This window comes from Schistocerca nitens, chromosome 2 (genome assembly GCF_023898315.1).
Source record: "Schistocerca nitens isolate TAMUIC-IGC-003100 chromosome 2, iqSchNite1.1, whole genome shotgun sequence".
In the NCBI taxonomy this organism is placed as follows: Eukaryota; Metazoa; Arthropoda; class Insecta; order Orthoptera; family Acrididae; genus Schistocerca; species Schistocerca nitens.
Genome location: NC_064615.1, coordinates 745,515,939 through 745,533,364, shown reverse-complemented (window position 1 = coordinate 745,533,364; position 17,426 = coordinate 745,515,939). Strand labels below are relative to the sequence as shown.

Below are 17,426 nucleotides of genomic sequence, written 5' to 3'. Positions count from 1 at the left end.
GGAGTGAGTAGCCATCTAGCACTTCATATTGCTGTTATTCCATCCTGGGTTTTACAGCATTTCTTGTCATCATATTGTAGATATATGCCATCTGGACACCTCTAAAAAGTTCCGAAGTGTGAGTAGTGCTCTTAGTGACAAGAAGTGACAAGTTCATCATCCAGTAGTGGAAATTATATTTAATTAAGATAACTTTGTCATAAATAATGCTCTTACTCCCCTAAACATTAAATTTCGTTCAAAAAAAGTTAAGGACTATATTTCATTTATTTTCTTGAAAACTTGGACTTTGTATTTCTATTACATTTCTAATAAATAACAGCAATAATGGTTCAATGCCAATCAACAGTGCATACTGACTCCAGAAAATATATTTATAGGTTCATATTTTAAAAGTTAATTTTGTTCCATGCAGTATTACCATAAACCAGCGATGCACACTGTCTCCCTCCTTCCCTCCTCTCTCCATCCACGTGCAAATGATACTGCCTCCAACTCTCATCTCTCTCCTGCAATGTAAGACAGTGTCTGTTCTTCTTGCCCTGTGGTGTGCAATCTCCAAGAAAAATCGTCCATAAAAAGTGATATATGTATATGTCATTGTAAAAGCAGCCCATGACAACTGAAAGTTATTTATTTTGCTTTTTATCTATCCAATAAAACCACTCCAATCACTATAAAGTTTTAGATCCATGTACTAAAGCAACTTGTTTTCCCTTTAGTTCCCAGACAGACCTACAGATTGCCCAGAAATACCATATGTACAAAGTACATGTAGTACAAAATTTTAAGTGAGTGCACATGATGGAGGTATGATCCTGTGAAATGTGTAGTGAAGTTGCAAATGAAGGGACTGGTTACAGTTTATTTTTGCTTTTATTTTCATGTGCATTACTCTGATGTTACTGATCTTATTAGTATAAGATCCTTTCATTACTTAGTTTTTCTGCATATCATCTTTAGATCTAGAAAGGAGGAGAAGTTAGAGTTTCTGGAAATAATGACTATAAGTATAAAATAGTAACAAGCAGTAGTAAATACAGTTATGAAAGGAATTAAAAGAAAGAAGTGCTGTGTACTTAGTAATATACCTTGAATATCTTACATATTGAGTAAAAAGTCCTGCATTTGCAGATCAAAATAGTTGTGGTTTTTAAATGCCTATGGGCCATGCACGTCCTCCATTTCTATAAAGAAAGAGTAGTTTTTGGAAAGTAACAAATAAAAATATACAAACCATAAACAGTTCATGATGACCATTCTTTTGCAGTTGAAAGTCATATTGAGAATACTAGTTGTTGAGACAAATGAGCCCTATAATGTCATTGAATTTAGTATGAATTGCTGAAGTTTGCTCCACAGTTCACATAATTCAGAAGAATAAAGAGTCAGGCAGGAACTGTCAGTTAACGGAATCAGTTATTTCTTGTTGTAAGACACATAAATTTGATTTCACACTTGTGATTTGGTATACTGATGACATTAACAAATGTTGGTAAATACAGTTTGTAACACTGTCACCTTAGAACATTAACTGTAGGAACCGTTTATATGACCAGAAGTATGTATGACAAGGCAAAAGGGACTGAGCTCCTGTTTACGAGTCACATTTCTGTTACTAACTTCACTTTAGATGAGTCAGTAGCACTCAAGTTTGAAAGTTGTCAGTTTTAGTTTAGCTCTACCATGGTTGGACAATACAAGAATATAAAAACAATTGATATCCATAATCATTCATAAATAGTTTTAATAATACTATGTAACAGTATTATGAAAAGGATATTTGCTACCCACCATATAGCAGAGATGGTATCAAGTATCCTTTTCATAATATTGTTACATTCCATCCAGGATTTTCCATTGTATATCATACATCTTAAGTAGTCCTATAGCATATGTGTGTCCTATAGCATATGTGTTGAAATCCATTTGAATGAAGATATAATGGTGTTACAACAGAACGCTCTGGTTTTCATTGAAAGATGCAGCCAGACACACAACCACCTCACTTTAGACCATGAACTCATCATGCAGGGGAACATGAACAGATATGCCTTGGATCAAATGTAGACCAGAACTACTTGAAGATTATAGTTAAAAACCTTGAACATGTCATACAGCACTAAAACATTTGTGTGTGTGTGTTTTCATTTAAGTCTTTCGCAGAAAAAGTGGCTGTTCAGCTTCCTCTTCTGCTGCCAAAACTTTTTCATTTTTTTAGACTGTGCTGCCTATTCTTTGTTGGTTATAATGTATTTTTTCATTTAAATGGTATTAGTTTGAGAGTCGTTTCAGTTTCTCAGAATTGTCGTTTCTTTTCTATTCTCATTGTTGCATTGTTATATTTAATTAATTTAAGTCATACCAGATCTCTTTGAACAAATTATTCCTGGTTTTATTTTTCCAAAATTGTTTGTCTGTTATTGGTATGCTGCTCAACTTGAACAATGTTTTGCTTTTGTATGTTGCTTCAGGTTTAATAATGGAGTAGGAGTGTTTAAATTTGGTCTTCATTGCAAGTGTTCTCTTCTTGTAGGTTGGCCAGGTATTTCATTGTGCTTGCTTTGATTTAGTTGTTCTGCTTTCTGTTGTTGGTTTCTTGTTTGTGTTCCAGGTTGTTATCCACCAAGATATTTTAACTTACGTACAATCTTACTTTATTTGTTGTTATTCAATTGAACAGTCTGTGTTTCAACCTTCATGTTTGGCATTATTTCCATTTCTTCAAGTGAAATTTGCAATCTAACTTTTGCTGCTATTTTTTAAACTACTCCATTTTGAAATTTAGCCTGTTGTGCGTTATTTATCAGTAGTGCAAGATTGTCTGCGAATGCCAGGCAATTAACTTTGGTATTTTTTCCAATTTTGATGTTTGGTTGACATTTCTTATTCCATTCTCTCATGACTTTCTCCAGTGCACTGTTAAATAGTAATTGTGAGAGACCATCCCTTGGGTGATGGCTGGTTCCACTATTGAGTGGCTCAGTATACTTAACCTATAAATTTACAAGGTTGTGCTGGAAGTAATACCTCCACATATTTATTCTGTTCTCAGTATCAGTTGATGTTAGGTTAGTCTACTTTCCTGCTTCGCTGATGCAAGTTGCAGCCCTCTGCCACTAGAGGGATCCCAATTGTAGCATGAAACATAGCATTGTGCAACATAATTATGTCGACACATGAGAAACAGTGTGCTGTAATTGAATTCCTGACTGCAGAAGAGTTGATTCAAACATGGTGTTTTTTTGACAATGAGATGATAAAAACAATAGAAGTTGAAACAAACATGTATGCAGGACTAAAATTTTACAAAATGAATAAGAAGTAGTCTATGAAAAGGAGGTCTATGTGGCAACAGTAGTCAATAGTAAAGGTACATAAAATGTACTTGTTTTTCACTATTATTTAGCATATGAGTGTAGTAAAGTTGCCAAAAATAAGTGACTAGTGGTCAAAGGATGCATTTATAAATACTTCATGGATAAGCGAGCTAATCAGAGACAGATTTACTTCAATTTTGTTTATGTTCAGGGTTGCCACAGGTTCTGGAAATCAGAGAATTTTTAACACGAAAGGGAAACCAAGGAAATTTGAAATAAATAAATAAAAAACACTGGAACTATCTTGTTTTTGTGTCAGTGGATGAAATGGTTTGTTTACTGAGGTGTCATGCACTGTTGCTGGCTGGATCCAGCTGAGTACGTGCACTCTTCCCTGCTCCCTCATTACTACTGCTTCTCTCCTTCCTACCAATCCCCTCACTTGCAGTCAGTGCTGCCACCACTTCTTGGCAGTAGTCTAGCAGCTGCCAACGAGAGGCAAGGAGGCATGAGGAGTGGTTTGTTTGGATCTGATTCTCAGAGACTATAGACGCAGTGGCTGGAGACGGCGGTCATGTGTGCCTGAGTTGTGTCTGAGTGATTGTGTGAATATGTGTGTGCTCTCATTTTCTGACAAAAACTATGGCTGAAAATTTAGTTGTAAGAGTATAGTTGTCTTTTCTATGTGCCTTTTTGTGGCTCAGCAATCATTGATACAGTGAGGTGCTACCTATCCTCATTATTATTGATTGTCAAAGTATTTGAACAAGTTATCTGTTGCATGGATTGAACACTGTGGTATCGTTTCATCAACATGTTGTCTGTGACTCATGAGTAGCTGGCCACATGAGTGGATTTCTGTGACGGGCCAAAACTGCAGGCCATTTCTGTGGCTATCTGTAATGATTGGGCCTGCTGATCTGTAGCACATTGGGTTCCCATTAATGTGCAGGCCCTGCCTGTTAGATCTGGTCTCATCAATCTGCACACAGCCCGGGTCTGTTGTGTGTGGCATAATGCAGTGTATTTTCGTGGTTTATCCATGGGCTCAGGATTGCCATGCTCCTCAGCAGGCCAGAGGCCGTGAATGATGGATTTCAGGAACTGTGACTGTCTGACCACAAGTAGGTTGTACAGTGTGGTGCTTTATAGACATTTTATTTGTTCTAGTACATTTTGGCACTTCAAAAGTAGTTTATATGTTAGAAAGTATGGATGATAAGGAGAAGAAAATTGTCAGTCAGTGGTTTGTACAGTTTGTACTCATATATTTCTCAAAAGAAAAATCACAAATACCTGTAACATAATAGATATAACACAGTGAGTAATAACTGACAATAATGAACATAGTGGAACCATCATTTATCAGTGGGCACCTACAGTCTCATTTTACACAGTTCTGCCTCACCTTATACACTTCTTTTAAGAGGCCTACTGTTTTCTGAGGTTATTTCTGAAATCGGTGAAGGTATTTTAAATCTGCCTTGCGACTCCAAAAAATGAGTATTTTTGTCACCAAATGTGTTTCATTTTATTGACATAAAAAACATAAGTGGTCTTAATGAAACACATATATCATTTGGGTTGCTTTCTCCATCTAAAAACAGTTCATTACAAAAGATGCTGATGTTAGTACTTAATATTTTTGCTCGCACCGGGAAACACCACCTGCTTCCAAGTTTCTTAGATATTTCCTTGTTTTCACTATTGTTTTTTATACCATAGCTGCAAAGACAGATACTTATGTCTTAATGTACCGTTGAGATCTCAAAATTTGTCAGGGAAAAATGCTGAAACTCGTCTGGAAATCAGGGAATTTTGCTCAGGGAAATTCGTGGCAACCCTGACATTGCACTTTAATGACAACATGATATTCATAAAACAAGGTCACTGAGGACATGATCCACTCCACAAAATTAGGCCTTTCTTCAGTTCTTTCGTCACAAAGTACAAGAATAACTTGAAACCACAGGTGAAGCTCACAATTGATGAAGGAATATGCCCCTTCAGAGGCAGAATAGGAATCAGAATGTATATGAAAAGCAAACAAAATAAATATGGAATGAAGATTTATCTACTGTGTGACTCAACAACATGTTATGTTTTGAATTGTGGGATTTACACAGTTAAAGCAAACAATGTACATAACTCTATCTTGTCAGTAATTGGGAGGTAGCATGGAGAGTATTTTGGCAGAGCACACTGCATTTACATGGATAGGTTCTATACAAGCCTTTACATGTTGGACTATCTGTGGCAGAATAAAACCTTGGATGTAGGCGCTGTAATGAAAAACAGGAAGGGTCTACCTGATGAAATGAAGACTGTGAGGCATGGGAAGGAGGAAATCATGTTTTTGGAGGTAGGAATATTTACTTGCAGTAAAATGAAAATCAGCCAGGGATGTGTAGCATCTTTCAGCCAAACATTGAGCAACTTCAACTGTTCCTGGTACCAGAAACAAAGAAGAACAAGTAGAGAGATGTAAACCAGATGTTGTAATAGACTATAACAAGGGTAAAACTGGGGTAGGCAGGGTTGACCAGCTATCGAGCCATCATCCTTTCTGTCGGAAGATATTGAAATTGTGGAAAAAAATTTTTTTTCGCTTATTTCTTTTAGCAGTAGTGAATAATTGGGTTGTGTACATCCAACCAACCAAAAAGACAACATCTCTGGTGTCCTTCATTAAGGCCATAGGTAAGCAGCTAGCAACTGCTGGTGGTGTGGAGGGGCTTCAGGATTCACAAGAAGGACCATCACCAAGCGCATACAGAGTGTTTGTGTGACACTTTCCAGGAAAGATCCCAGATACGGGGAAAAAAGAAACAGGAAAAAGAGTAAGAAAAGAAATGGGATGGTGGTGCGAGCAGTGTAATGATGGTCTTTGCTTACCTGACTATTTCAAATATTACCATACCTGAATACATTATGCTTGATTAAAAAAAAAAAAAAGAAAAAGAAAGAAACTGCACTTCTGTCTTGAATTTTTCTTCTATGCACATTTTTTTCAATAAAATATATTTTTTTGTGCGTGCTTATTTCTTTCAAATATTAAAAATAATGAGTTTTAGAAGTTAGAATTTCTTCTTTCTTGGTAAAATGTTTGACTATCAGGAATATAGAAAAAACATCATTTACATTCAGAAAAAATGTATAACAGCAAAAGAAAGAAGAAGGTTCATACTTTAATGTAAATAGTTGTATTTTCTTCATATCTATAAAAACTCCATGAAATTGCTTGAAAAGTGTCAGTCTGAAGGGACAAAACATGTTCAAAAATGGTTCAGTGCAAAAAGTGTTGAAGGTGATTTAGATCTCTCCAAATGTGCGATATTATTTATTACATAATTTGTGCTGTAATTCCTCTTCCTGTTGAAGTGGAATAGTGTGTTTCTTTATGGCATTGACTTGTTTCATACGAACCCTGTCTTCCACATTTAAGCTCTCACGTTCTCAAATCTCGTCTGATGAGTTCCCCAACAATCAGTCTTTCCTTTCTACATCTACATCTACATCTACATCTACATCCATACTCCGCAAGCCACCTGACGGTGTGTGGCGGAGGGTACCTTGAGTACCTCTATCGGTTCTCCCTTCTATTCCAGTCTCATATTGTTCGTGGAAAGTAGGATTGTCGGTATGCCTCTGTGTGGGCTCTAATCTCTCAGATTTTATCCTCATGGTCTCTTCGCGAGATATACGTAGGAGGGAGCAATATACTGCTTGATTCCTCCGTGAAGGTATGTTCTCGAAACTTCAACAAAAGACCGTACCGAGCTACTGAGTGTCTCTCCTGCAGAGTCTTCCACTGGAGTTTATCTATCATCTCCGTAACGCTTTCGCGATTACTAAATGATCCTGTAATGAAGCGTGCTGCTCGCTGTTGGATCTTCTCTCTCTCGTCTATCAACCCTATCTGGTATGGATCCCACACTGCTGAGCAGTATTCAAGCAGTGGGCGAACAAGTGTACTGTAACCTACTTCCTTTGTTTTCAGATTGCATTTCCTTAGGATTCTTCCAATGAATCTCAGTCTGGCATCTGCTTTACCGACGATCAACTTTGTATGATCATTCCATTTTAAATCACTCATAATGCGTACTCCCAGATAATTTATGGAATTAACTGCTTCCAGTTGCTGACATGCTATTTTGTAGCTAAATGATAAGAGATCTATCTTTCTATGTATTCGCAGCACATTACACTTGTCTACATTGAGGTTCAATTGCCATTCCCTGCGCCATGCGTCAATTCACTGCAGATCCTCCTGCATTTCAGTACAATTTTCCATTGTTACAACCTCTCGATATACCACAGCAACATCCGCAAAAAGCCCCGGTGAACTTCCGATGTCATCCACAAGGTCATTTATGTATATTGTGAATAGCAACAGTCTACGACACTCCCCTGCGGCACACCTGAAATCACCCTTACTTCGGAAGACTTCTCTCCATTGAGAATGACATGCTGCGTTCTGTTATCTAGAAACTCTTCAATCCAATCACACAATTCGTCTGGTAGTCCATATGCTCTTACTTTGTTCATTAAACGACTCTGGGGAACTGTATCGAATGCCTTGCAGAAGTCAAGAAACATGGCATCTACCTGGGAACCCATGTCTATGGCCCTCTGAGTCTCGTGGACAAATAGCACGAGCTGGGTTTCGCACGATCGTCTTTTTCAAAACCCATGCTGATTCCTACAGAGTAGATTTCTAGTCTCCAGAAAAGTCATTGTACTCGAACATAATACGTGTTCCAATATTCTACAACTGATCAACGTTAGAGATATAGGTCTATAGTTCTGCACATCTGTTCGACTTCCCTTCTTGAAAACGGGACAGAAAGTTGGCTGAAACCAGATGTAAACAGTAATGAAATTCTAAACTCAGATTGGAATTTATACCGCAGAGACAGGCTGGACAGTGAAGGGGGAGGCGTGTTTATAGCGATAAGAAGTGCAATAGCATCAAAGGAAATTGATGGAGATCCGAAATGTGAAATAATTTGGGTGAAGGTCACGGTTAAAGCAGGCTCAGACATGGTAATTGGATGTCTCCATAGGCCCCCTGGCTCAGCAGCTGTTGTGGCTGAGCACCTGAAGGATAATTTGGAAAATTTTCGAGTAGATTTCCCCACCATATTATAGTTCTGGGTGGAGATTTTAATTTGCCCGATAAGACGGGGAGACTCAAACGTTCACAAGGGGTGGCAGGGACAAAGAAACCAGTGAAATTTTTTTAAGTGCTTTTTCTGAAAACTACCTTGAGCAGTTAAACAGAGAACCAACTCATGGCAATAACATATAAAACCTTCTGGTGACAAACAGACCCGAACTATTTGAAACAGTTAATGCAGAACAGGGAATCAGCGATCATAAAGCGGTTACTGCATCGATGATTTCAGCCGTAAATAGAAATATTAAAAAAGGTTGGAAGATTTTCCTGTTTAGCAAAAGTGACAAAAAGCAGATTTCAGAGTACCTGGTGGCTCAACACAAAAGTTTTGTCTCAAGTACAGATAGTGTTGAGGATCAGTGGACAAAGTTCAGAACCATCGTACAATATGCGTTAGATAAGTATGTGCCAAGCAAGATCGTAAGAGATGGAAAAGAGGCACCATGGTACAAAAACCGAGTTAGAAAACTGCTGCGGAAGGAAAGTGAACTTCACAGCAAACATAAATATAGCCAAAGCCTTGCAGACAATCAAAAATTACGCAAAGCGAAATGTAGTGTGAGGAGGGCTATGCGAGAGGCGTTCTGTGAATTCGTAAGTAAAGTTCTATGTACTGACTTGGCAGAAAATCCTAAGAAATTTTGATCTTGTGTCAAAGCGGTAGGTGGATCAAAAAAAAATGTCCATACACTCTGTGACCAAAATGGTACTGAAACAGAGGATGACAGACTAAAGGGTGAAATACTAAATGTCTTTTCCAAAGCTGTTTCACAGAGGAAGACTGCACTGTAGTTCCTTCTCTAGATTGTCGCACAGATGACAAAATGGTAGATATCGAAATAGATGACAGAGGGATAGAGAAACAATTAAAATCACTCAAAAGAGAAAAGACCACTGGACCTGTTGGGATACCAGTTCGATTTTACACAGAGTACGTGAAGGAACTTGCCTCCCTTCTTGCAGCGGAGTACCGTAGGTCTCTAGAAGAGCGTAGCGTTCCAAAGGATTGGAAAAGGGCACAGGTCACCCCCGTTTTCTAGAAGGGACGTCTCTATAGGCCATTTCATCCCATCTGGTAATGCTCCCTTGACCCTGGGTTCTGGGTGATTTTTCTGAACTCTATCCCTTTTCCTAAACCTCTCTAGTTCCACTCCCTTCACCCCTCGTTCTTCCCCTTCAACCTTTCTGCTGGAAGAAAGCTTGCATAAGTAAAAACTTTCTTTCTATATTTGTGTTCTTGTGCCACCTCTTGGTGAGTAGATTTTTTTATCTATTCAGTTACATTATATTGCCTAAAATTGATTATTTTTGTCATTAAAGTACATCCAGACATACTTCGTGAATTTTTGATACCGATATTAACGAAAATGTGTTACACATGGCTTGCATCGGAAAATGTCCCAAGAAAGGAATGTTTCAAAATATCAGTGAGCCTCATTTTTCCTGAGAAACTCTGAAGATTCCTTTTCTTGTTGGAAAACTGTATTCATTTGCTATAGTAGATGCCATTTTAATTATGTATTCTGTGTCTGTATGAAAAAGATCATCTTGCAACTTGTAATGTCTAAACCACACCTGACTATTATTTGTACTATATCATCATATTCCAGCATATTGTAACTCACTGTATTGGTGAATAAAGTTACTTACTCCTTTATTTACCAATCTTTTTACGTGTGCTTTCCATGCCTGTCCGTTTTACTTGAAACCTGTGTCTGCAAATGAAAGTGTCCAGGTGCAAACCAGTTATCAATACCTTTTCCAATTACATGCATAAGGGATTTCAGAAATCACAACAGGCAGGAAAACTTTGTGTTTGGTCATTTACAGTGATTGTAAATATAATATTTGTTGTGATAATAAAAATTAGCAAACAACAAAATAACGTTGGAAAGTCAATAAAAGTTCAGGCAAATAAATGCCAACTACCACTCGGACAGGTTGGCATCAATGAGGTGTTTCTTTTTATCATATTACCTTTCAAATGTAATATGTATGAAATAATATGACTAGGATTACAGAGCTTGAAAGCTAACCACATGACCACTGCCATCTACTGCTCAAGGTCACAACACACCAGTATGTCACTGATGTGTGAAATTTACCTTGCGATTTTCTTGAAATTGCCTTAGTAGTACGTCTTACTACTTGCACATTTTGTTGTCCTAATGCACCATTGAAAGTGTACCAAGTTTGAAGTAAACCCCTTGTGAGTTAATGTGTACTCCCATAGAGGACTTTAATAAAAATTTAGTTTATGATTATTTGTTTATTTATTTATCTATTCCATGTGATCTGATGGTACACAGTGTGTTGCAGATGTCGGAATATATCAGTTAACATTGTTAACATATATTAACGTAGGCCTACAGTATCTTAATGTATTATATTGCTCAGTGTTTTCAATTTAACACAAATAGCAAGATTACTGTTCTAAGTATTCATTTACAGAGTAAAAACAGTGACACAACAAATATGACTTCACGGCTTTGCTAAATTTTATGTTGTCTTCGATGTACTTAATACTAGTGGGAAGATTGTTGAACAGTTGGAGGCCCATGTGGAAAGCTCCCTTTTTACACAGTTGAGTGTTTGTACGTAAAACATGCAGATTTGCATTTTTCCTCATGTTGTGTTCATGTCTTTTATTTTTTTTATGACTCTGATGTCAGTTGGCACTATGTGGTTTCTGAAAAAATTTAGAGTCTTGAGAATGTATAGGCAAGGCAGTGTAAGGATTTCCAACTTTCTGAAGATGGGTTGCAGGAGTCTCTGGGTTTGCTCCCAGTAATAATCCTCATTGCTCTTTTCTGGATTCTGAATGTGCTCAGAGCAGTTGGAGAATTTCCCCAGAATATCACACCATATTTTAGGTGAACTTGTGTGTAAGCATAGTACGCGCTGGTTAATGTTTTCAGGCTAGCACATGATTTCAGTACACTCAATACATAACAGCCAGTACTAATTCTGGCATTTACCTTTTCTGTATGTGTATTCCATTTCAGGTTATCTTGAACCCACAGACCCAGGAACTTGAAAACAGTGTCGGTATCTATTGGTTGGTTATTTACAGTGACAAATGGCTGAGAGGAATTTGCATTTTGTGTTGTGTGAAAGTTCATGGAAGCTGTCTTTTTGGTGGTGATAGTTGATTTGTTGATTTGAGCCCACTTGCTGAGTTGTTCAGTGGCCAAGTTCACAGCTTTTTGCACAGCCTCTGTGTTCTCCCCTTTGAGGAGTACAGTTGTGTCATCAGCAAATATTATTGCTTTGTGTGCATCAACATTCAGGCTCAAGTCATTAATATACAGGAGGAAATGTAGGGGTCCCAATACTGAGCCCTGTGGAACACCTTGCTTTACAGTTTTATTACTTGATAGTATTTCGATTATTGAGTTGCTTTGTGTATTAGTGTATTTCATGCTGACTCTCTGCATCCGATTGGTTAGGAATGTAGCAATCCAATTGTTTGCAATTCCTCTGATACTATAGTGTTCTATTTTTTTCCAGCAATGTTTTGTGGTCAACAGTGTCAAAAGCCTTTGACAGATCCAGAAAGATGCCTGTTATGGATTGTTTTGTATCTAACAGTTCTAACAGCGTATTTATGCAATCATATACTGCAGGTTCAGTAGATTTGTTGCTTCTCAACCCATGTTGAGCTAAACTTAGTAAATCTTTTTTTTTTTTTTTTTTTTTTTTCAATGAAGTCCATCATTTTTTTGTACATTATTTTTTCAAAAACTTTAGAAAAGCAGGATGAGATTGAGATAGGCCTATAGTTATTCATATCTTTATTATCACCTTTTTTGAAGACAGGAATTACTTTAGAAAGTTTCAGAGCTTCAGGGAAAAAAACCTGCCTGGAAAGAACAGTCACAGAAGTGAGTTATTGGTACTGCAATTGTGTGTTCACAATTTTTGATTACAGCTGCTGGAATACCATCAATTCCAGCTGAATATGAATTTTTTAACTCTCTGAGGGCTTTTGCAACATCATTTTTAGTGACTTTGCTAATGAAAATTGACTCTGCACATGTGTGATATTTTTGGTTTGCTGGTTGGTAATTTGTGTTAGGATTATTTTTGACCAATTTTTCAGCTATGCTTGTAAAGAAATTGTTGAAAGAGTTCACCACATAACATGTGGAGCATTCTTTTATGTTTGCAAGAGATTTTTATTGCTGGTATAATCCAACTCTTGTTTCTCTTTTTATTATTATTATTATTATTATTATTTATTCTTACTGGTTTTTGTGGAAAAGCCTCTTCAAAGTGGTGGATCATTTTGTCAAGAAATATGTTGAATTTCATGTTGACATCATTGTTTGTGTACATCTCTGTCCACTTTTGTTTACTAAGGAGGGCATTTAGCTTGTTCAGGTTATCTTGGGTGAAAAACCTTCGTAAAGTTTTAGGTGGGACTGGGTTTGAGGTATCTTTGCAAACATCAACCATTAGAAAGACAGCTTGGTGGTCGCTGAATCCTGCATTGTATACTTCTATAGTTGGTTTAAGTTTATTTCTATTTACAAAAATTTGATCTAGAGCTGTCTTGGATGTGGGTGTTATTCTAGTGGGCTCGTTTAAAAGACCATGCAGATTATAAGTTTTTGAAATGTTAATCAATGTCTCCCTGTTTCTGTTGTGGGTGGGAAAATCTATATTAAAATCACATCATTTTTTTATACTACAGCAGTATTTTTCTGAGGTAGAAAAAAGTTGCTTTTGCTGAACTTGAGTGCTAATTTCTTTCTTTTTACAGAAATGTGGATTAGAAATTGCAGTCCAAATGAAAGACGCAATAATAAAGGAATTAAATAAAAACATTATGGAAAAAGATGATGCTCTGAAAGCAAAAGAGATGGAATTGCAAAGAAAATGCATGGAATTAACAGAAGAAAAAAGAAGAGCAGCAGAAGAGGTAAATCTCAGTATAGTACTGAAAATACAATACTGTACTTTGCTTTTGATGTATTTGTATACTGATACTGACATGTTCTGCCAATTAGATCAGAAGTTTAATGCACAGTATTGAAGAGGAACATAAAGCTAAGACATCAGCATTACACAGCTTACAGAGTCAGAAGGAAAGCCATGAAGCAGCTTTGTCTAAGTTGAGGATAAACATGGAAGAAAATTTTGGCCTACAACTTGTTCAAATCAAAGAGGAGCTGAGGTAAATTAACATTAACTTCTTACATTTATGTGTGGTGTGCCATACAATATATTTTGAGCTGACGGAATTACTCGCCAGTATGTCCCTTTAGGGGGCAGGGGGGGGAGACAGAATACCAAGTCCCTATGCCTGTCATTAGTTCTTTCCTTTCGAGAAAGTGTTGAGTAATGCCCAAGGGTGCCCATAAAACAGATTGTGGGAAGGAGGGGGGCAGTTGCGTGGTCAGTTAGTCCTCGGGGTATGGAGCAGTTTAACATTTTGGAAGGCAAATGGTGACTTGTAAATAGCCAGAAAAAAGTTCCACTTCTGACCCTGTTAAAAAAACTGCGAAATACCGACTTTTAAATGACTTTCTTGAAAGGAAAACATGTGACTCGAATATATTTTTTTCCTATCTCTGAAAGCTGTATGTGGGTGGGGGAGGGGGGGTGAGAGGGGGGGAGAAGGTCTGCAAATCCTCCTGTGCCCCCCTCCCCCCTTGCCCCTGGGTATGGGAGGAGGCCTCCATACTGCCCACTGGCCAGCCTTTCTGTTTCATGTAATTTTACAGTTTTCTCAAGAGAATTTTGCTTCTGATAACAGTATTTTTTCATTATTATGAAATGAAAATATAAATTATTTTCTTTTATTTCTAGGATGCAGTTTGAAAAGGAAAAACAGATACTTCTTCAGAATTCTGCTGAGTCTAAGAATTTGAATAGTGGTGTTGAACACACAGATGAAACAGAATTTGAGAAGCTAGCCAGAGGAAATTATATAACAAGAAAAGAAGTAAATGTTGATGATCTTCAGTTCACAGTGAATAAAGAAAAGACTGAATCTCTGAGTTCTAGTGAGCATTCATTGCCTGCATCATTGGTGTTGGATAACAGAAATGATGAACAGTTTAATAAACTAATAGTTGGAGTAAATAGGGGAGTGCCTTCTCCTGGTGACATGCCAGTAGTAAGTTTCACACCTTGTAGAATTGAGCCAGAACATGGAGATGAATCAGTGATAGATGTATGTGAAACTCGCATCAGTTCTACAGAGGCAATAATGAATGAGAACAATATTTTGTCAGATATACAAGCTTGCCAGATGGAGCTGAGAAACCATAAAGAATTTTTATTGAAGATAAACGATTGGTGCACAAATGTCTTGTCCTCTGGTACTAAGTCAGTAACTCCTCAGCATGATCTTCTCTCAGAGCTAACATCCCAAAGAGCTTATTTACCTTCAGTAGTACATAATACAGAAAGTACTACTATCCCGGGAAGTACATCAAAAGGCAGCTGCGCAGAATGTCAAGACAGTCCTGTACATCACACTGAAGAAAGCACAGTGGTGGAACTAGAGACTGATCTTCACTGGGTAACCAATGTAAAAGGAGCTGCTATAGGTGAAGAAATAAACAGCACTGTTCAGATAGAAATGCGCAGACGTACTGCAGTAAACAATGAACTATCTGAGAATAGTACAAAGAATGATCAGTGCCCACAGGATTCCCCAAGCTGGAGTTTAGACCAATTGAAATGTGTTAATCATGTAAAAAAAGAAATGTCTTCTCTCAAAAATGATTTGCAAGGTCTCAATGTTGTTAACTCACAACTGGAATCAAATATTTATCGTGCAGTGAAGTTCACTCACTTCAGTAACGTGGAAGAGTTTGCAGTTAAGCATCTTACAGATCAGGGACTCCTTGCAGCAAGGGAGGAAATGGAGTCCCAGCTGAAACATTACATAAAAGAGTTAGAAAAAGAATTAAGTGAAGTTAGAGTCAAACTGAGTAAAACACAGTCTGAAAACATGAATCTTCAATTAATGGTTGCATGTGTAAACAAAATTAACAAGAAAATAAAAGAAGAGGGATTTAAGGAAGTCTTATTAAAAGAAGCTAAACAAATTTTTCAGCATCTTGATGAAATGTTCTGTAATAATGCACATCTTTGTGTTGACTACATACAGTTTAGTCATCTGTTTCAAGAAAATTATGTAGATCAGCTACTGAAACGCATTCAACACCTGGAAAGCGCATTGCAGCAAGTAAATGAAGAATCTGACACTATAAAACATGAAAGTGTAAAAATGATTACTAAAGTCACTGAAGCTAAAGAAATGTCTGATAAATTACAAAAGGAAATGAAAGCACTTAAAAAAGATAACTACCTTCTAAGGCAAGAAAATGACACTCTTTCTGCAGAAAATGAACTTAAAGGAAAAGAGTTGAATGATTTGGAATTGGAATTACAAAAACTGAGAGATGAGATTGTTGGATATAAATCACACTTATATTCAGCTGAAGAGGAGAGAACTTCAAAACTATCTGCTATGACCACTTATGATGATGGTGATGATGATGATGATGATGATGATGATGTGGGGTTTGGCACAAGTGGCAACCATGCTGAGAGTGTAAATAGATGCCTTCAGTTTTTAAAGATGGGAGATGATTACAAGAAGCTTTGTAGGGAGAATAATCATCTTAAAAATGAGTACCAGAATTTGAAGCTAAAATTGCAAGAGCTAGAAGTCTCAAAAACTATTTTGGAAGACCAAATTAAAGTATTAAATGAACAATTCAATGATGAAAAGCAAAAACTCGTATCAAGTGAGACAAATATTCAGACTCTTATTGAAGAGAAAATGGAATTGGAGAATAAAATCGGCTTGTTGGAATACACAAATACTTCTTTCAGAGAAAAAGTCAGTGAGAGCAAACAAGACACTCTTAACAGATTGCAGAAACTTGAAGACCAGATATTGAATTTCAAATCAAGTTTATCTGCTGATGTGCAACTTCTGAACAGTATTGTTGTGGAAAGTGTGATGGACTCTTTTGGAAAAACTCAAGAAATTATAACTTTAAAAGAAAAGTTCTTGCTTCAGGAACACGTTATTTCCACACTACGTAAGGAACTGGAACTTTTGCAAGAAATGCATGCCAAAAATATTGATAAATTTCACAATGAGCTTTTTGCAATGCAAAAAAGACTTGATTTCAGTTGTAATGAAGCTCTTATTAAGGAGAATGAACTTGAAAAAATTAGAAAAGAACTGACTTTTCATCATATGTACAAAGATAATTTAGAAACAGAACATAAAAGGTTTCTAGACAACAGTGATTCAAGCAATGATGTTGTTTCTTCACTCATAAATAATGAAGTGAAAAAAGTAGTCGAGGAACTTGGAGATGAGATTATTTCCTTAAGACAAGTTATTGATAGAAAGTTGACTGTTAGTGAGGAATTGCGTTGGCAGCAAAAATGCAAAAATTTAGAACAGTCATTGCAACAAATTATTGATACTGGCAGAAATGTACAAGAAAAGATGAAGATGATAATGCAAAATAATGAACAGCTAATTTTTGAAAAGGAGACATTGTTGAGTACTGTTCATAAGCAGGAGAAATATTTTGAACAATTAAAGGCAAGTATAAGCAACTATTTTACACTAGATCTTCATTTATATTAATTAGATTTGAAACATAACTAAGAATTGTATTACTGAAGTGAATGAAACTGTGAATGCAGACCTATTCTTGATGTTTATGCACTGCCGCTTGAAGAGTATAAGTGCAGACAGTACTATCTGAAGAGTAGATGGCGAATTTCTTTGAGTGGGTGGGTATTTTTTTTTTTTCTTTTTTGAATTAACAACACTGGATTGATTACCCTCATATATGATGAACACCTTTCTTTTTGTTTCCCTGATGTCTTGTTTATAGAAGATCTGAACCAAATAGGCAGTGCCGTATGTCCCATCTCAA

The 17,426-nt window shown here is 36.8% G+C and overlaps 1 protein-coding gene across 1 annotated transcript in view; it reads left to right on the top strand.

The window, feature by feature from the left end:
- LOC126236970 (golgin subfamily B member 1-like) overlaps nucleotides 1-17,426 on the top strand; it is a 535,118-nt gene that overhangs the window by 99,324 nt on the left and 418,368 nt on the right. The window contains exons 6-8 of the mRNA XM_049946677.1: nucleotides 13,265-13,423; nucleotides 13,512-13,678; nucleotides 14,314-17,096. Of these exons, the coding sequence (XP_049802634.1) occupies nucleotides 13,265-13,423; nucleotides 13,512-13,678; nucleotides 14,314-17,096 (3,109 nt within the window). The remainder of the gene's footprint in view (nucleotides 1-13,264; nucleotides 13,424-13,511; nucleotides 13,679-14,313; nucleotides 17,097-17,426) is intronic.